The sequence below is a fragment of the Ruditapes philippinarum genome, unplaced genomic scaffold, assembly GCF_026571515.1.
Source record: "Ruditapes philippinarum isolate M1 unplaced genomic scaffold, ASM2657151v2 ctg2762_1_1_1_1, whole genome shotgun sequence".
Classification (NCBI taxonomy): Eukaryota; Metazoa; Mollusca; class Bivalvia; order Venerida; family Veneridae; genus Ruditapes; species Ruditapes philippinarum.
Window position 1 is genome coordinate 1,609 of NW_026863175.1, and position 21,360 is coordinate 22,968.

The 21,360-nt window shown below is 31.3% G+C and overlaps 2 protein-coding genes across 7 annotated transcripts in view; one reads left to right on the forward strand and one right to left on the reverse strand.

Moving 5' to 3' along the window:
• Window positions 1-1,667: 1,667 nt before the first annotated feature.
• LOC132721337 (cilium assembly protein DZIP1L-like) overlaps window positions 1,668-21,360 on the reverse strand; it is a 34,992-nt gene continuing 15,299 nt past the window's right edge. For 2 of the 6 annotated variants that reach the window (XM_060705624.1, XM_060705629.1), the window contains 5 exons: window positions 21,181-21,289; window positions 20,905-20,982; window positions 20,250-20,320; window positions 17,041-17,132; window positions 10,010-12,245 (listed from right to left, as the gene is read on the reverse strand). In XM_060705624.1, the coding sequence (XP_060561607.1) occupies window positions 12,124-12,245; window positions 17,041-17,132; window positions 20,250-20,320; window positions 20,905-20,982; window positions 21,181-21,289 (472 nt within the window). In that variant the 3' untranslated portion in view covers window positions 10,010-12,123. Of the gene's footprint in view, window positions 1,694-2,755; window positions 2,848-10,009; window positions 12,246-13,885; window positions 13,907-14,573; window positions 14,599-17,040; window positions 17,133-20,249; window positions 20,321-20,904; window positions 20,983-21,180; window positions 21,290-21,360 lie in introns of those variants that run through there. The other 4 variants (XM_060705627.1, XM_060705625.1, XM_060705626.1 and 1 more) reach the window with 4 other exon arrangements.
• LOC132721335 (uncharacterized) lies at window positions 4,836-6,734 on the forward strand (the record flags this gene model as incomplete). The annotated part of the gene is made up of 1 exon (XM_060705622.1): window positions 4,836-6,734. A coding segment is annotated over exon 1 (1,818 nt), but the record flags the coding sequence as incomplete, so codon positions are not given.

The following is a 21,360-nucleotide window of genomic DNA, read 5'->3' on the forward strand; positions in this document are numbered from 1 at the left end:
AAGTTCCCTCTTTAACCCTAAGTCTTAATATTTTATGTTGATAAATAAGGGCGAGGCCAAGTGGTTAACACTTCAGACTTGTTATATAAGGATTGCTGGCTGCTTGGGTTCAAACCCCATTGTTTCTGTGAGCAAGAAACTTTACACTCATTGCTTATTACTTGTTGGTTCCAGGAACGGATTCCAGACTGTTTCAATAAGCTTATAGTTTCTACCACAATTGAACTAAAATAAATTAGTATAAACTAAATAAGGGCCAGAGGTCTAGACCATTTTATTGAAACCTCGCTAAGTCAGAAAACAAAATTTTCATTGATGATGATGGATGATAGTGAAAACATTGGTATAAACATCAAGCATATAAAAGTACATTGAATATGTTTATGATATTCTTCTATAACTAAATATTTATCTACAAATTTATTTTATAAAACTTTTCTGATTCTTAGATAAAGTGATGTTACCCTTTCAATTTTGGAAGTTCAAACAAAAAAAAATGAAACGCATTAAAGTCATAGACAGTCATAGACATTTAAGGTTTTTATAAACAAGCTGACTTGATTTAAGGATTTTATCAGAAAGTTAGAAAGTTATTCCAGATAAAAGCTCTTTCTAGTTTCTTTTTTTTTAATTCTTCTAGAGCTTTCTCAGGTACACACATAAAGGAAAAAATATTTACCAAAATATTATTTAATTTACAATTCTCACCACAGGGTGAGCTTAAAATGGCTTATGCAGTCAACTATCGTTATCTCAACTTCGCATTTCTCGATATTTCGTTATCTCGATAAAAAAATTTAAAGTCCCGATTTTCTTCCTTCTTTATCTATATTGGAAATATTTGTTTATCTCGATATTTTTATTTCGATATTTTCAGTATCTCGATGTACAATTTCAGCCCCAACAGTTATTTTCACACTATTATCCTTTGTTTATCTCGACTAATAATTTTCTTTCGTCTGTTCCCTTCAGATGTGTGAAAAACACAAACTAGACGATAATGCTCAATAGCGCGTGTCATAATGATGATTATGTTTGTAACATGTTTACCTGTTTTTATAAAAGTTAATCTATTTAGCGTGTTGATTGACTTATGTCCAAAATGAGTGAATTTTACGTTCTTTATAAATATTTGAACACTGTATCAATTTATGTAAATGAAATAGTCAAAGTATAGAAACGCTATCGTTGCAACATTGTTTCACAACATCACCACCAAATCAATCAGTCGTCAAACAACATCGAGAAAGACCCGATAAACAACCCGGGAGGATATCCGGATCAACCACCCTGAAAACAATGTTTTCACTATATTGGTGTATTACTGAGTAAACCTCACTATGTGTTTTTATCACAGAAACCCGTATTTCCGCTGGTAAAAAAACGCTTATGTTACTTTGTTAAATATTGACTAGGCCTATGAAAACTAGACATGGGATATCATAGTTTATTTGACATAAGGTATGCACATGTCCTTTGTAAAAATCAGTTACTGCCTTATTCAAACCCTAATATGTTTATCTCGACATTTCGTTATCTCGATATTTTTAAGACGGTCCCGATGACTTCGAGATAACGAGAGTCAACTGTACTTAGCAAAAGAACACATCTACAAGCAAAATAATACATCTCTAATTACAATATAAAATCTAGTGCTAAAGTACTTACTCTAAACTTCAGTGGGTATAGGACCCTAATATATATAATTGTTTGTAAAATTGACATTGTATATTATAAGAGTCAAAAGTTTTGTGTAACCAGACAATTCAAGTACATTGTATTAGAAAACAATAACAAAATTTTCAGATTTAATGCATTAAGGACCTGAACAATAATTTCCAATGTATATTTAAAATGCAATTGATCCCACATGAATGGATAATAGTACCTTTTTTGACAGAAAAAATGGTTTTTGTTTTCAGGAATGAGTTTTCCACTCAAAATTATGATTCTGTTATATCAAAAAAGTTGATTCCATAAAGACTATATGATAATGAAGAGTCCAAAATCTCTTTACAAAAATGTTGACTTTAAATAAATATTGAGAAAAAAAACCAAAAAAACAATTGTATCAACTTTTTAAACAGAAATCTTTTAAGCTACATAAAATCTATAAAAAATATACATGTATAATAAAACAGGCAAAGTAAATAAAATAGAAGCCTCATATGACAGGTATTTTATATGATGTTTCAGTATAAGTTGGTCTTACATGGTCTTATATATAACATTATATGGGACAATAACATTTCATTTACTGGTATGTATACTACAGGCATGCAAGAGAAAATGAGACATATGATCATTTCTGTACTGGTACCCACTACCCTGCTTTATAATACAGATATGGGGTGGGGAACCAACTTAAATCACATGCCAATGCAGACTTTGATTTTGATAAAGATGTAGATTTCATGTTTAGGATATGGGACAATATTGCAGAATGCAGTGAGATGAAATGTATGAGTATATGCCACTTTAGCCAAAAGTGAGTACATCAGTCTTGCAAGAAGTAACTTAATATGTGTACACCAATTTTGCAAAAGTTTTTAACAAAGATTGTCACACATTTTGCAAAAAGTTATCAAAATGTGCACCCCTATTTAGCAGAAAATTTACCTATAGAATTTACACTCGTTTTGAGTGAAGAAATTGCAAATAGAATATAAAATGAGAGTAAATATCAAAAAGGGAGATCACTGATTACGTTGAAAAAGTTTACTTAATATAAGAGATGTTGACTGGTTTTACAAACCTTTTGATGAAGATCCCCATAGACTGGTTCCATATGTATTAGAGGAAACTGAGGCATCTACATGACCCGTCGTTCTAGCTTGTCCCTGAGGTCTGAAATCAAACAAAACATAAGTTTTTATTTTTGATGGGTTCTATGTGAATATGAATAGACCTGTAACATGATAGATTGGAAAACCAATATATGTACACCCCCAATGACTGTTACATTACAGTATTGTGCAATAGAAATGAACAATTTTGAAGAAACTGGTAAGAATCTGAAACAAGTGGGCCATGATGGCCCTGAAGTCGCTCACCTGTATATAGGCCCCCAGAGCGCCCCAGGGATTTTATTTGAACAAACGTGGTAAACACTCATAAGAAGATGTTTCATGCTAAACATCTAAGGTCTAGCTCGTTGAGTTTTTTAAAAAAAGTTTAGCTATTTGGGTTTTTTCAAAAAAGATTTTTAACTTTTTGCTATACACATACAAGGAAAATCAATGTCCCCCGGGGCAGGGCCAATTTTGACCCTAGGGCTTTTATTTGAAAAGACTTTGTAGACACTAACTGGAAGATGTTTCATGCTTAATATCTAAACTCTAGCTATTTGGTTTTTTTCAAAGAAGATTTTTTTTAAGTTTTTGCTATACACATATAATGAAAATCAATGACCCCCGGGGCGGGGCCAATTTTGACCCCAGGGCTTTTATTTGAACAAATTTGGTAGACACCCATTAGAACATGTTTCATGCTAAATATCTTAGCTCTAGCTCTTTGGGTTCTTTAAAAGAAGATTTTTTAAAGTTTTTACTATATGCATATAGGGAAAATCAATGACCCCCGGTTATTTGAACAAACTTGGAAGACACCCATTAGAAGATGTTTCATGCTATATATCTTAGCTCTAGCTCTTTGGTTCTCTAAAAGAAGATTTTATAAGTTTTTACTACATATATAGGGAAAATCAATGACCCCCTGGGGCGGGGCCAATTTTGACCCCAGGGCTTTTATTTGAACAAACTTGGTAGACACCCATTAGAACATGTTTCATGCTAAATATCTTAGCTCTAGCTCTTTGGGTTCTTTAAAAGAAGATTTTTTAAAGTTTTTACTATATGCACATATGGAAAATCAATGACCCCCGGGGCGGGGCCAATTTTGACCCCAGGGCTTTTATTTGAACAAATTTTGTAGACATTCACTAGAAGATGTTTCATGCCAAATATCTTAGCTCTACCTCTTTGGGTTTTTTAAAAGAAGATATTTTAAGTTTTTTCTATCGGTTGCCATGGCAACCAGAGTTTTGCATGGAATTGAATTCTTTGAACAATTTTTAAAGGTGACCACCAAAGGAACATTCCTGTGAAGTTTGGATGAAATTGGCTCAGCGGTTTATGAGGAGATGTCATTTAAAGTAAAAGTTTACGGACGACGGACGGACAGCGGACGGACGGACGACGGACGAAAAGCGATCACAAAAGCTCACCCTGTCACTTTGTGACAGATGAGCTAAAAAGCTCACCTATATGATTGTTTTTATGTCTGAGAAAGTAAATTTGAAAGGGTGATGCATAAACAGTGCAGTGTACTTATTGTCCGAAAAATATGGTACCCTAAATGCACAATTTTGCATCAATAATAAAAAATAAATTATGGCAGGAGACAATAACCCAACCAACGTCAATATGCTTAAATCTACATTTTATCTAGCTACAAACTTGCAAACAGATAAGTCTGCCTTTCAACTTAAATGTTTGGCAGGTTTACAACATAACTATTACAATATTCAAGTTTTACAAATTATTGATCAACTGAAATAAATGCCAGTGTCTCAGCACTTAAATATTGTACCTGTATGCAGATAAACAAGTAGATAAAGTAGTTATGCTCTGACAAAACAAGTAAACTGTCATATTTCTTCATAATGATCATATAGCAGTTTAGAATTTCACATTTATCTTTAAAACTTTACACAGTTAAGCACTTTCTGATAAAGGTTTACCAGTTTAAAGGATATCATATACTGATAAAGTTTAACGTTTGAAGTAACGTGTGGTGAAAAGTGTAAACTTTGCAGTATGAATCAGCCTTGATAAACTTTAAACAGGAAGACATTGCCATTGAAAAAAGGCTAAGGTACAGCTAGACTTTAGGCTATTAGCAAATTTCAACAAAAAATGACGACTTATAATGAAAAGAGTACAGATGCTGCAGTAAATATTAGTTCAGATGACTTTGAGAAGTCAGCTGATGCCACAGAAAACAACAAAAGTACAGATCCTACCGAAAAAAGCAAACCTATGGATGCTACTGAAAAAGGCAAAGTAAGGATACTACAGGCAAAAGCAGAAGTAGATAATACAGAAAAAAGCCAAGGTATGGACAAAGAGATATTTTGTGATCCTTGTCAACGTAATAACAAGTATAAAATTGCAGAAGGATTCTGTGTGGACTGTGATGAACATTTATGCTCTAGTTGTTTTAATATTCACAAGACATTCCGAGTTTTACAACATCATGTGCTAGTAGATAAAAATAGTGTGCAAGAGAACCAAACTGGAAATGTCAAGGACATATGTGTTGACAGGTGTCTTTCACATACTGACAGGGTCATAGAATATTTCTGCCAGTCATGTGACAAACTTTGCTGTTCTGTGTGTATCATAAAGGGACATAGGCACTGTGAAACAGTGGATTTTATTCCAGACATTGTTGAAAATATAGAACATAGTAAAGTCTTCCTAGATGTAAATGAAACAATTCATAATCAGTCTGTTTTACTTGCAGAACAAGGCGAAAAATGTAAAATTAATCAGGACAAACGTAAGAAGTTAAAAGATTCCGCTAAAGAGGATGTAAAAACAAAATGCCAAGAGATTCGTGACTGGTTGAATAAAAACGAGATAGAAATGGAGAGGAAAATAGAAACCAAATATACTGAACAACAACAAAGATTTGACATGGTCTCAAATGAGGTCACACACCTGACAAATGACCTTGAGAAGGCCAAATTAAGTCTAACCACAAAGAAAAACTCGAGTCAAAGATGTCAACTATTTGTAGCATTACAAAAAGCAAAGTTAACCACTAAAAAAGTATACACAAGGCTACAAGAGTTAGAAAAAATTAAAACAATTCAAAATTATCGTTTCAAGGAAGCACCATTCCTCCAAGATGTTAAAAAGCATACAGAATTAGGCATGCTTGAAGAAATAAAGTCAGATACAAAGAAAAATATAAAGTTTCTATATTCATTTGATACAGGTCTTGAAGGGAATCCAGGAAGAATGTGTATGATGTATGACAATATATTACTTCTTCAGAATTATTCTATAATGATGCTTGATCCAGGCAGGACACAACAACAAATCCTTTCTGAATTGAAATTGAATTCAACACCTGCTGACATTACAAAAATATCTCAGAGGGAAGTTGCAGTTACGTTCCCAGATGACGGTGTTATAACTATCTTTGATGTTACCCCTGAAGGACAAATCAAAGAAAAACAGAAAATAGATGCTGGGAGGGATTGCCATGGCATCCAATACTTTAAGAAGAGCTTTATAGTCACTTATTGCCACACTCTATCAGGATCTATCAAAATTATTGACATGTCTGGACACCTCATAAAAGAATTAGTTGGGAGCTCACCATTGGTGTTCCAACTTCCAATTGGTTTGGCTCTAAATCAGAGAAGTGGTATTTTGTATGTATCGGACAATAGTGATGATACGGTTACCAGTCTTACTTTAGACAGCACCATAATAAATGTGTATAAATGTCAACCTTTATATCTCTATGGAGTGAGCTTAGATGAAAATGGGTCTGTTTATGTATGTGCTTGTTGTCTAAAGGAAATTCACCAACTTTCAGACAAATGTAGTTTGGTTCAAATTTTGGAAATTGAATTTAAAACATACTTGCATGTACTGTTTTCAGAGACAAATAACTTAATGTATGTCAGCACATATCATGAGGGGATCATGGTATTTAAAACCCAAAATAATCTTTCATTTTAAACACAATAATATAGTAATTGTCATTTTTTATAAACATTTTGAATAAATTTTTGTGAAAGTGTGCATTTTTTTTAAATTTTCTTTTCTCATATAAAGTATTCATTAAAAAAAGAGACATTTAAATCAGAAAAAACCCAACAGTTTTGTTTTTGTATGTAAACATTTGGATCATGGGCCCCCATTTGACTTTTTAAGTTTCTTTTGTGAAGGAAAAAACGGGCCCCTCTCCATGCATTATGACAAAAGCAATTTTTTTTTTCGGTGTTTTATTTACGATATACTTCAATTATCTTACAGTTAAATAGGTGACATAGGAGCCAGCATCTTCTTTGATGCAATTAGAACAATTCACAACTCTAAAGAGCTTCTTCTACAAAAACAATAAGCTATTAATGTACATGTTGGCATTTTACTACACCAGGGTCTCCTGGAAAAGGCGCTATGTAAACCCAACTTGTGTCTTGATATTGATTTTTTACCTGAGAGTGATTATCATGTGTGTGGTAATATCACGGGACTACCAAAATATTTGTATGTTATACTGATAGGTGTTAGTGATTTATTGTGTGATTTATTTGTTTGCACATAAATCCACATTTTTTAATGTACATGTAGTTTAAACTTTAAAATGCCCATTGAAATAAATGGCTGATTTATTACTCACCAAATGGAAGGCAATCAAATATTTTTCAAAAAATGTAAACAATTAAAGGGGATATCAACAGACATTTTATATAAATGCCTTAGGTGATGTCATGAATGATGTAATTAGCAATGTGATAGTCTGCTATTCACAAGTAGAACAACCAACCGTCTGTAAGAGCTAGTTGCACTGAGTATATTCAAAATATTTACTCACAAACCTTCAAAGTTCATGTTCGTGATTTTTGTGAGTAACACAAACAAGTATCAGCAAGGCAATGTTTTAAAGTATTTTATTAGGTTGAATATCACATATATAATTCTACAATTTTACTAACAGTGCTAAATATGCTACTTGTATATCTATATTTCTACATATAAAAATACATTAAACTCTTTCTTCCTTTATTCAGTGAGAAAATAGTTAACAAATAAATGAAATACTAAAAATTCTAAAGCCTTAAAATGAAATAGTACAACCTTTGAGAGCAACACTTTTTGGGAAACTAAATTTAAGATTTTTGTTGTTGTTGAGAATTGTGTTGCTCTAAAGATGTCAGAATTTAATTGTGCAGTTTAACTTTGAGAAGATTTGGTATGCTTGTTGTTCAGAGGTTTAAGCTCTACAAAGATTCATTGTGCAGAGGGTGAACTGTATACATCAATTATTCTTCCTACTTGATAGGTGCAGTATTATTTCACTTGTGATCTGGAAAATTACACTTGTGACTTGAACAATCTCATAACATTTTATGTATAGAAATAAACTCTGACAAAAGAAATGTTTGCATTACTGAAAATTTCATAACCATACCTACTCTTATAAAGGCATTTTTCAAGAGAATAACATTTGAGAACAAGGGGTCAGGAATATAAAAAATAATGATTTCCTATAAAAATTTCAAAATATTTTGAAGTATTTAGAAAAGTTTATGGCACAACTATATTATTAAATAATGCAAATATATAAACAAAACATTTTTTTCCAACAATTTAATGTTAAAATAAAAGAAAATACTGGAATGTGTTTTGCCTTGAGAAACCAGGACAAAACAATAAGCTTTAAATTCAGACGTTTTTCAAGTTAAAGCCAACAAAAACACCCTGATTAGAAACATCTGTGCCAACATAAATGCTTGGAAAAAACATCAACACCACTGATTTGTTTTGCCTTACATCAATGCATGATTTTTAACTTAATATATAAACATAAGTATTTTTTCCAGCCAAATGGTTTTACAGCACACCAACACAATTTAGCTCATACTAAGCCAAAACAGGAGAGGTGATATTTGTAACCTTGGGGTGTTACAAGCTTAAAGCAACACCCTACTTGCTGGAGCTAAGAGATGCATAAACTTCAGTAATCCCCGACTCATTTATTTGTAATGTGGCAGTATAATATACACATGTGCATTATGCGTATCGAGCTTCACTTGACATGGTACCATATCTACCATGTTCTTCTCAAATGACTGTAAACTTCTCTACAACACTAAACCAAAATGATAATGAAAGATAAAACACTGTGGATATACAGACAAACTTGTCCACAACCAAATTACCATAAGAACAAGAGTCAAGCCGTAGGTTGTACTAAAAGCTTTGCAGACCAGACAAAACCTGTTATTGGCCAATATCTCAAGTGAAACTTTACTTGGATATTCAAGATTTGAAAATAAAACCATAAAATCATTTTATTCTAATAATACATTTTAATGATAAGTTCAGTTAAAATCATGTTTCTTTGTATTTTATTTCTTTTTATTAAACTACATGTATTTTAAGAAAAAGCACACTTCTTAACCAACTAATAGAAATACTGGTACATGAGATGATTCTACAAAATATCATCCTAAAATCTAATACATTGATATATGTAAACATTATATTTTACATATAACTGGCTATAAATATTCATCAATACACATTAACTATTTACAAAACAAAATTTATCATAAAATATAACGACACAAAACTAAAATAAAAGCAATAAATTATGACAGAAACAAAACAAAAATAAAGGAAGAAAACACAACAGAAACTAAAAAATTAAAACTGAATAGCACATGAAAATAAAAGTAATCACATGAAATAAATATAATCATAACCTAAAACAATATTCAAAAACAAACAATTATTTTTCTTTTACTTTTTAAAGAACATTATGTTATTACAGTGGTTTTTTTCCACAACAATAAAAGACTTAATTAAACATGCACATGAATTTTTCACAATATCTGCAAACTGTATAAGTCAGCTGACAAAGTCACAGATTTCTCTAAAGGCAATTTTAATATACAAAACTTCATCATTAAAAGACTTCGGCATTATTTTTAAAAGCAAAATACAACATTGCTTTTGAACATTATTAAAAATTAATATACAATTTTAGGCCCTTTACATTAAAAGATCATTTGTTTATGTAAAATGCTATTTTCACATCATAAAGTGACAAATTATAAAAAAAAACTGATTTTAGGCCTTTTTTAGGCTTTTCATAAGAGGCAATCAAATGAATAAGTAAAATGAGATGTTTAAACTTTCTGCTTTATTAAAGCAGACTGACAATGACATAAAGCTATTTTACAATTAATAATGTATTAAACAAACATGCCAAACCAGCATAATATAACAACACAGATCAACATTCTTAAGTAATTTCTTACAGGTTAAAAAAAACACCTTTCTGGACGGTATTTCAAATAATGCATATGATAGTGATATGTAAGTCATAGGCAGTTAACACAACAATCAATAACACAACAATATAGAGATTTTAATCCATTAATGAGTTTGCAAAGTACACCTTATTATAAAAAAATACTTTACTAACTAATAAGATATGTTTAACAGTATTATCATCAAGGGACGGTTTTTAATTATTTGAGATTTTTATATGGTATAAACTGAAGAGAAAAAAAAGCTAAGAGTATTAAAATAGGGCTACATTTAAAAAGAATATTTGCCAATAGATTATGTAGAAATATAAAGGAATAAAATCAAAAGACCAGACTGCAAAGGACCACTTCCATTGGTCAAATTTTAATTTTGAATCAGCCAATCCAATGCTAGAGCAATAAACTTGTATAGAAGTTGACAAAAAAAGTTCAATTTACAAAACTCAAAATACAGACACCTCAATAGAGGTAGATTATAATAATGTGTCCTATTTAATTTCATCAGGGCCATGAAAAACGCCTAAATAAACTAAATCTCAATGAATTTAATGTACTGCAACAAAATTCAAATTAAGATTTTATAGATAGGAATTAGCTGAAAATTCCAGTGAAACATTATGAATAGCATATACAAATGGAAAGAAATGTATTTATTAAATGCACAAAAAAATCATAAAAATAAGTTAAAAATGCACTTTTGTTGCATGTTTTCACTATATATCACAGAAACAAAGCACACTCAAGTTTGTCATTACAATATATGAGAGTTTGAAAATTTTATGTCAGAAAAATAAATTATCAAAATGATTGATTTAAAAATAACTAATATTTTGTTTCACATCTTCTTAAAATCAGATCAAAACACTACAACACTTCTTAATGTATCACACTTCTTTGCTGATTAAAGTTTTCTAGTTATACTTTCACTTCAGACTTTAATAAACTTCAAACATTGCATAATAAATAATGTTTAAAATGTAAATAGCTAAAATGTTAACATCTTAACATCAGACTTCAATAAACTTAAAACACTGCTTTTATAAATAAGAATCATATATGCTATAGACAGGCATACAATGATAAAAATAATTATTAAAGCTTAAAAGGTCTTTTAAAATCAGAGATAAAGCTAGAATGTAAATAGCTAAAATGTTAACATCTTAACATCATTTTAACAGCACACTTTACAAAGACATCACAAAACACTTGTATACAAAAAACATTATTATCTATAACAATATCTTAAAATATCAATAACAAAGACTTAAGAAATTCCAGTACAGAGGCCAACCACTTGTACTGTCTAGTTGTTTATATGAAACATAACTGCTAAGTAAGTCATAATTAACACTCCTGTTTTGAATTGATATGTACATGCATGTATTATTTTTTTATCATAACACCGTCTTTTATCTTTAAGTCATGCAGAGTTGAAGTTTTCACAGTAACGATGAGCTTTCACAATACATATTTCTTCATATCTGTTTATCAATCAAATTATCTTTGTCCATTCTTATTCCCTTTCTTATATACATAGAATATCAACTTCTATTGGTCAATTCAAAATTTCAATTAACCAATAAAATGCTTTGGTTATTAAACTGGTATAAACATATGATCATCAAACAGTTATTACTATTTGTTAATTTAAAAAATCTTAACCCTTTCGCTGCCAGAGGGTTATTGTTTTATTAATCACCTATTTGCCAGAGGGTTTTCTAAGAAATTACTATATTATTAATTAATATAATAATTATTATTATTTGTTATTAGTATTATTATAATTATATATGTTTCCAAATATGCTAGTATAATAATAATTATTGTCGATGGTATAATTTTCTTTATATTTATTATTATTTTTATTATTATTATTAATTCATTATTATTATTATGATTATTAAAGAAACGGCTAATGCCGTCCATATGGCAAATACGCCGAAAATAACAGGGACGGCTTAAGCCGTCCCTATGGCAGTGAAAGGGTTAATCTTAATTAACCAATCACATGCTATGATGTTTACAAACTGGTTATGAAATATCTAAATGTTTTCCAGATCAAGATCTTCATCGTCACTGATGTCAGAGACTGACACGAAAGAGTTTCTACTATGAGTGCTGTCAGACCGTCGTACATTAGCACCTTGTCCCATCCCTGCCGGTCCTGAAAACACACAAAAATTGGAGACTATCATTACAATTGCAAATATAGGAAACATTAATAGTGTTTTAATACAAAATCTATAGTGGTTTCATACCATGATGTATATATGTTTTCTCTCACAATTGTGCAGTTCTTAAGCAGTATAGGAAAATAGTGCTGTCTTGTAAGGACAAATAAAAATAGTAAAATCCAATAGCTACAGTTTATCAAAGGGATGTAAAGAACAAAACAGACAGCTATGACATTTAAAATATCTGTATTTCAAGTAAGAATCACAAAACATAATGCAAAGAATAAAATAATATGTATAAGATTCACTGATTTTATATGAAGTTTGAAACCCTAATATGATATAAGAATGTAGAACACTTAAACAGATAAGATTTAATTGTAATATATGTTGACAGTAATAAAAAAGTTTGGTTGGATTTTAGGTGGTAAGTTATACCATAGGAGAAATATAATGATAAACTACAAAGCTGCAAGCTAAAACTAAATACTAAAGCTAAATGCTAAATCTTCAAGCTAAAGGTACATGCTGTATTTCTAGCTACAAGTGCATTATATGGTGATTCTCTGAAATGGTTCTATGTGCTAGTAACTGCATGGGGTATTTAAAATTTGAATGAAAAAAAAAAAATTAATAATTAAGGACCTTTCCATTCTAAATATCATGACTAATTCTTTATTTGACAAAAAAATAATCAGAACAAAATTTGGCTTAACAATAATGAAAAAGAATCAACTTAAAAATAATATTGAATTTTCCTTGCACATATAATTATGTAATACGTAATTGTTTTGTTTAAGATATGCCACAAGGTGTCCCTGTTTTTATTTGTCAGATAAAAAAAATCAACAGACTTAAACTTAAATACTATTGATTTTCGAGTTAAATCTTGACCCAGCCTTTCATCCGCAATAAAGGTCTTTTTTGGGAATAATTGAATCAGGTTATTTCAAGATTTTAAAAAATTTGGAAAAAAACAAAAAAAAACTAACAATTAAATGCACTTGTTAGTATTTTTCTTAATAGACATGTTCTTACACAAAATTTTAAAAATGCATGCTTTAATGATAACATTTATTCAGTTTTAATTAACAATAAGTAAGTCAGAAAAATTAATTGATCTAGTATACAGCATGATGCCTTGTAAGAAAAATTAATTGATTTACAGTATAAAGTATGATGCCTTGTAAGAAAAATTAATTGATTTACAGTCTACAGCATGATGCCTTATAAGAAATTTAATTGATTTACAGTCTACAGCATGATGCCTTGTAAGAAAAATTAATTGATCTAGAGTCTACAGCATGATGCCTTGTAAGAAAAATTAATTGATTTACAGTATAAAGTATGATGCCTTGTAAGAAAAAAATTAATTGATGATGCTTTACAGTATACAGCATGATGCCTTGTAAGTAAAACATTAATTGATTTACAGTCTACAGCATGATGCCTTATAAGAAAATTAATTGATTTACAGTCTACAACATGATGCCTTGTAAGAAAATTAATTGATTTACGGTGTTACAGCATGATGCCTTGTAAGTGAGATAATTGAAATACAGTCAACAGCATGATGCCTCTAAAGTTAGGTTTAATATTTAAATATGTATACAGTCTAAACTATACTCACACTCATAAGCAGAAAGTGAATCTATGCAAAATATATAATAATGAAATTACTATAAATGTCCCTAAATTGTACTTTTTTAAACTATTATTTCAAGTTCTGTACAGGAAATCAAGATGAAGTCTTTTATTTTCATTAGTACTTGATTAGTACTTTAGTCAAGGGGAGATAATTCAAATTCTTAATTTTTAACAACATGATCTGACAGGTCCCATACTGGAAATTTTATAATAGGCTACATGCAGTTAACATAAAGCATATAAAAGCACATTGAATATGTTTATGATATTCTTCTATAAGTAAATAATTATCTACAAATAAATTTTTCTGATTCTTAGATAAAGTGACGTTACTCTTTCAATTTTGAAAGTTCAAACAAATAATGAAAAACATTAAATCAGTCATTCAAGATTTTGTTTATGAACTACCTGAATGAATTTTAGGATTTTATCAGAAAATTGGAAACTCTAGACACTTATTTCAGACAAATGCTCTTTTTTCTTTATTTTTTTATAACTAGAGCTATCTCAGGTACACAAAATGGGACAAAATATTTACCAAAATATTATTAAATTCATAATTCTCACTACAGGGTGAGCTTAAAATGGCTAATACTTAGCAAAAGAACACATCTACAAGCGAAATAATACATCTCTAATAACAATATAAAATCTAGTGCTAAAGTACTTACTCTAAACTTCAGTGGGTATAGGACCCTAATATATAAAATTGTTTGTAAAATTGACATTGTATATTATATGAGTCAAAAGTTTTGTGTAAACAGACAATTCAAGTACATTGTATTAGAAAACAATAACAAAATTTTCAGATTTAATGCATTAAGGACCTGAACAATGTCTACTTTGCTAGACACAACAATTTCCAACATATATTTAAAACGCAAATGATCCCACAAGAATGGATAATATTTCTTGTTTAACAAAAAAATTGTGCTTTTTTTGTTCCAGGAATGATATGAGTTTTCCACTCAAAATTATGATTCTGACATAAACATGTTTAGCAAAAATGCTGATTTCATAGGGTCTATATGATAAAGAAGTGACAAAAATGTTGACTTTAAATAAAAATTGAAAAAAACAACAATTTTATCAATTTTTTCAAAACAGGAATCTTTCAAGCTACATGAAATCTATAAAAAAAATATAAAAAACAGGCAACATATATAAAATAGAAGCCTCATATGATAGGTATTTTATATGATGTTTCAGTAAATGGTCTTATATACATGTCTAACATTATATGGGACAATAACATTTCCTTTACTGTAATATTTATACTATAGCATGCAACAGAAAATGAGTGATATGATCATTTCTGTACTGGTACCCACTACCCAGCTTTATAATACAGATAAGGGGTGGGGAACCAGCTTAGATTAGAAACCAAAGCAGACTTTGGTTTTGATACAAAATGTAGTTTTCATGTATATGAGATTGGACAAAATTTCAATGCAGTGAGATGAAATGTATGAGTATATGCCACTAGAGGCAGAAGTGAGTACATCAGTCTTGCAAGAAGAAACTAATATGTGTACACCAAATTTGCAAGTAGTTATTGACAAAGATTGACACACATTTTGCAAAAAAGTTATGAAAATGTGCACCCCTATTTAGCAGAAAATTTACTTATAGAATTTACACTCGTTTGGAGTGAAGAAATTGCAAAGAATATAATTATTAATATGGCAGTAAATATCAACAAGAGGGCCATGATGGCCCTGAGGTCGCTCACCTGTATATAGCCCCCCACCCATAAGAAGATGTTTCATGCTAAACATCTAAGCTCTAGCTCATTGGGCTTTTTAAAAGAAGATATCTTAAGTTTTTACTTATAATACACATATAGTTAAAAACATGACACCCCTGGGGCGGGGCCAGTTTTGACCCCAGGGCTTTTATTTGAACAAACTTTGAAGACACTCGCTAGAAGATGTTTCATGCTTAATATCTAAACTCTAGCTATTTGGGTTTTTTCAAAGAAGATTTTAAGTTTTTGCTATACACATATAAGGAAAATCAATGACCCCCGGGGAGGGGCCAATTTTGACCCCCAGGCTTTTATTTGAACAAACTTTGTAGACACTCACTAGAAGATGTTTCATGCTTAATATCTAAACTTTAGCTATTTGGTTTTTTTCAAAGAATTTTTTTTTAAGTTTTTGCTATACACATATAAGGAAAATCAATGACCCCCGGCGAGGGGCCAATTTTGACCCCAGGGCTTTTATTTGAACAAACTTGGTAAACACCTATTAGAACATGTTTGATGCTAAATATCTTAGCTCTAGCTCTTTGAGTTCTTTAAAAGAAGATTTTTGAAGTTTTTACTATATGCATATAGGGAAAATCAATGACCCCCTGGGGCGGGGCCAATTTTGACCCCAGGGCTTTTATTTGAACAAACTTGGTAGACACCCATAAGAAGATGTTTCATCTTAAACATCTAAGCTCTAGCTCATTGGGCTTTTTTAAAGAAGATTTTTTTAAGTGTTTACTATACACATATAGTTAAAAACAATGACACCCCTGGGGCGGGCCAGTTTTGACCCAGGGCTTTTATTTGAACAAACTTGGTAGACACTCATTAGAACATATTTCATGCTAAATATCTTAGCTCTAGCTCTTTGGGTTCTTTAAAAGAAGATTTTTTAAGTTTTTACTATATGCATATAGGGAAAATCAATGACCCCCGTGGGCGGGGCCAATTTTGACCCCAGGGCTTTTATTTGAACAAACTTGGTAGACACTCACTAGAAGATGTTTCATGTCAAATATCTAAGCTCTAGCTCTTAGGGTTTTTTAAAAGAAGATATTTTTAAGTTTTTTCTTTCGGTTGCCATGGCAACCAGAGTTCTGCATGGAATTAAATTCTTTGAACAATTTTTAAAGGTGAACACCAAAGGAACATTCCTGTGAAGTTTGGATGAAATTGGCCAAGTGGTTTATGAGGAGATGTCATTTAAAGTAAAAGTTTACGGACGACGGACGGACGACGGACGGACGATGGACGGACGCCGGACAAAAAGCGATCACAAAAGCTCACCCTGTCACTTTGTGACAGGTGAGCTAAAAAGGGAGAGCACTGATTACATTGAAAGAGTTTACTCAATATAAGAGATGTTGACTGGTTTTACAAACCTTTTGATGAAGATCCCCACAGACTGGTTCCGTATGTATTAGAGGAAACTGAGGCATCTACATGGCCCGTCGTTCTAGCTTGTCCCTGAGGTCTGAAAAACAAACAAAATGTTTGGAAAATATGGTTCCCTGAATGTACAATTTTGCATGAACAATAAAAAAAAAAAAATTAAAAAAAAGGGAGGCAATAACCCATCCAACGTCAATATGCTTAAAACTACATTTTATCTAGCTACAAACTTGCAGATAAGTCTGCCTTTTAACTTATATGTTTTGCAGTTTAACAACATATGCATGTATATTATATATTTCGATCAACTAAAATGAATGCTAGTGTCCCAACAGCACTAAAATATTGTACCTGTATGCAGATAAACAAGTAGATAAAGTAGTCATGCGCTGACAAAACAAGTAAACTGTCATATCTCTTCATAATGATCACATAGCAGTTTAGAATTTCACATTTATCTTTCAAACTTTACAAAGTTATGCACTATCTGATAAAGGATTAGCAGTTTAAAGGATATCATATACTGATAAAGTTTATATTTTGGAGGAACAAAAACAGTTTATAAGTGTAAACTTTTCAGTATGTATCAGCTCTGAAAACTTTAAACAGGAAGATATTGCCATTGAAAAAAGGCTAAGGTACAGTGAGACTTTAGGCTACAGCAAATATCAACAAAAATGACATCTTTTAATGAAAAAAGTACAGATGCTGCAGTTAATATTAGTTCAGATGACTTTGAGAAGACAGCTGATGCCACAGAAAAAGACAAAAGTACAGATCCTACCAAAAAAAGCAAACCTATGGATGCTACTGAAAAAGGCAAAGTAAGGATGTTACAGGCAAAAGCAGAAGTAGATAATACAGACAAAAGCAGAGGTATGGACAAAGAGATATTTTGTGATCCTTGTCAACGTAATAACAAGTATAAAATTGCAGAAGGATTCTGTGTGGACTGTGATGAACATTTATGCTCTAGTTGTTTTAATATTCACAAGACATTCCAAGTTTCCCAACATCATGTGCTAGTAGATAAAGATAGTGTGCAAGAAAGCAAAACGTCTGGAAATGTCAAGGACATCTGTGTAGACAGGTGTCTTTCACATACTGACAGGGTCTTCGAATATTTCTGCCAGTCATGTGACAAACTTTGCTGTTCTGTGTGTATCATAAAGGGACATAGGCACTGTGAAACAGTGGATTTTATTCCAGACATTGTTGAAAATATAGAACATAGTAAAGTCTTCTTAGATGTAAATGAAACCATTCATAATCAGTCTGTTTTACTTGCAGAACGGGGAGAAAAATGTAAAATTAATCAGGACAAAAGTAAGAAGTTAAAAGATTCCGCTAAAGAGGAGGTAAAAACAAAATGCCAAGAGATTCGTGACTGGTTGAATAAAAACGAGATAGAAATGGAGAGGAAAATAGAAACCAAATATACTGAACAACAACAAGGATTTGATATTGTCTCAAATGAGGTCACACACCTGACAAATGACCTTGAGAAGGCAAAATTAAGTCTAACCACAAAGAAGAACTTGAGTCAAAGATGTCAACTATTTGTAGCATTACAAAAAGCAAAGTTAACCACTAAAAAAGTACACACTAGGCTTCAAGAGTTTGAAAAAGTTAAAACAATTCAAAATTATCGTTTCAAGGAAGCACCATTCCTCCAGGATGTTAAACAGCATACAGAATTAGGCATGCTTGAAGAAATAAAGTCAGATACAAAGAAAAATGTAAAGTTTCTATATTCATTTGATACAGGTCTTTCACGATATCCAGGAAGTATGTGTATGATGTATGACAATATATTACTTCTTCAGGGTGATTCTATAACAATGCTTAATCTAGGCAGGACACAACAACAAGTCATCTCTAGCTTGAAATTGAAATCAAAACCTGCCGACATTACAAAAATATCTCAGAGGGAAGTTGCAGTTACGTTCCCAGATGACGGTGTTATAACTGTCTTTGATGTTACCCCAGAAGGACAAATCAAAGAAAAACAGAAAATAGATGCTGGGAAGGATTGCCATGGCATCCAATACTTTAAGAAAAGCTTTATTGTCACTTATTGCCACACTCTATCAGGATCTGTCAAAATTATTGACATGTCTGGACAGCTCATAAAGGAATTAGTTGGGAGTTCACCCTTGGTGTTCCAAGTTCCAATTGGTTTGGCTTTTAATCAGAGAAGTGATATTTTGTATGTATCGGACAATAGTAATGGTACAGTTACCAGTCTTACTTTAGACGGCACCATAGTATACGTGTATCAATATCAAAGTCAAAGTTCACATCTCTATGGAGTGAGCTTAAATGAAAATGGGTCTGTTTATGTATGTTGTTATCACAAAATTCATCAACTTTCAGACAAATGTAGTTTGGTTCAAATTTTGGAAATTGAATTTAAAACATACTTGCATGTACTGTTTTCAGAGACAAATAACTTAATGTATGTCAGCACATATCATGACGGGATCATGGTATTTGAAACCAAATAATCATTCATTTTAACACACAATAATATAGTGAATTGTCACTTATACATAAACATATTGAATCAATTTGTGAAAGTGTGCATTGTTTTAAATTTTCATTTCTCATATATACATACAAGTATATCATTATCATGAGACAGTAAATCAGATAAAATTCAACAGTTTTATTGTTGTATGTTAACTTTTGAGATCATGGGCACCTCACTGACTTTTAAGATTTACTTGTGAAGGAAGAATAACAGTGCCTCTCCATGCATTATTAAATCAGCAAAAAGATTTTTTTTTGTGTTTTATTTACCATATACTTCAATTATCGTTCAGTTAAATAGGTGACATGGGAGCCTATTCTTCTTTCAGCAATTAGAACAATATACAACTTTCAATGAGAACAATGCACAACTCTTAAGAGCTTCTTCTATGAATCACTAAGCTTTCAATGTACACATTGTAATTATACTCGACCCAATCATACTTTCCTGACAGACAAGCCTTAGTGTTATTCTTTAGTTTGGAACACCAAATAAGGAAGATCCATACAGTAATTTCCTCCATTTACGACAGGTACTCTTCTAACAGACCATCACTGAGGATGATAAACATACAAGGGTCTGATAGCATAGGAACTATCTCTAGGATAGGTTGAACTAATTTGAACAGGAATAATTTGTAGTAAAATAATGATAAATTATTTCTACCTTGATTTAGGTCTTGATGGTTCATCATCTTCTACAGGAGAAACATCCCAGTCCGAGTCTGAGTTAAATTCCTGAAATATAAATATTTCATCATAACCTGACATAGTAAATTACTGTTTAAACACAGAAAATCAACTTTACACCAAGAACCTGTATTCAGTGTCTCTACATATGTATTTTGCAAGTTATATTTAATCATTTGCTAATTTTTTAAGGTTGTAGATTCAAACCCTGCCAGGGTTGAAAAACTCTTTCATTTAGGGAACCTTTCCAGATAAATCATAGGTGATAAAGGGTAAGGGGTTCTACTCAGGTACCAGCTCATGTCTGAAATAATGCATTGAAAAACAACTTCTTGTCTACCTCTACCAGTAAGCATGAAAACATCACTTATGAATATATCATGCTCATGCCTATCTCCAAATCTAAATTCAAAACGTAGGTCAGAGTTACTTTAAAGCCAATCATGTTAGGCAGCGTAGGAGGATGTTACTCTTCTATTTCAGAAATAAAGAAAGCAAAATGGGGCAGCTATCAACAAGAGCTATTTAGAGAAAATACTCAATATCAAATGAAATATATGAAAACATTTTGAGCAGTGCCTGACAGGAAACTTTCATAACACAATGTAATAATAAAAAGTAGAGAAACTCACCAATATATCTTCCACTGCTTTCTTCTTGTTGCCCATGGTATCAACTCCACCTACAGGTTTAGCTCCGCCTTTTCTTCCCTAATAAGAATACAAATAGACTTATTACCTTGCAAATTCTTAACAAAAAGTTCTGTTTTAATAACATTAAAAACTACAGGAAATACAGGCATCACAATAACATAACAATAATATAATGCCAGGCTTTTCAATTTTCATCTACTTAATTTTATTATATTAAAATGTTTTTTATGTTTAAGAAATGATAAGAGGACTTACTGCTAGCTGCATTTCTATCGATCTGGACAGCTCAGCAACTTTTTGTCCCTTTGGCTGAGGGGTTTTGGTCACACTACCCGAGGGTTTGCTTGGGGAAACATCCAATTCACTGTAAACAAATTTTTGTTAGAATTAGATATCAAATAAAAGGAACTACCTGCAAAAATACTTCTAAGAATT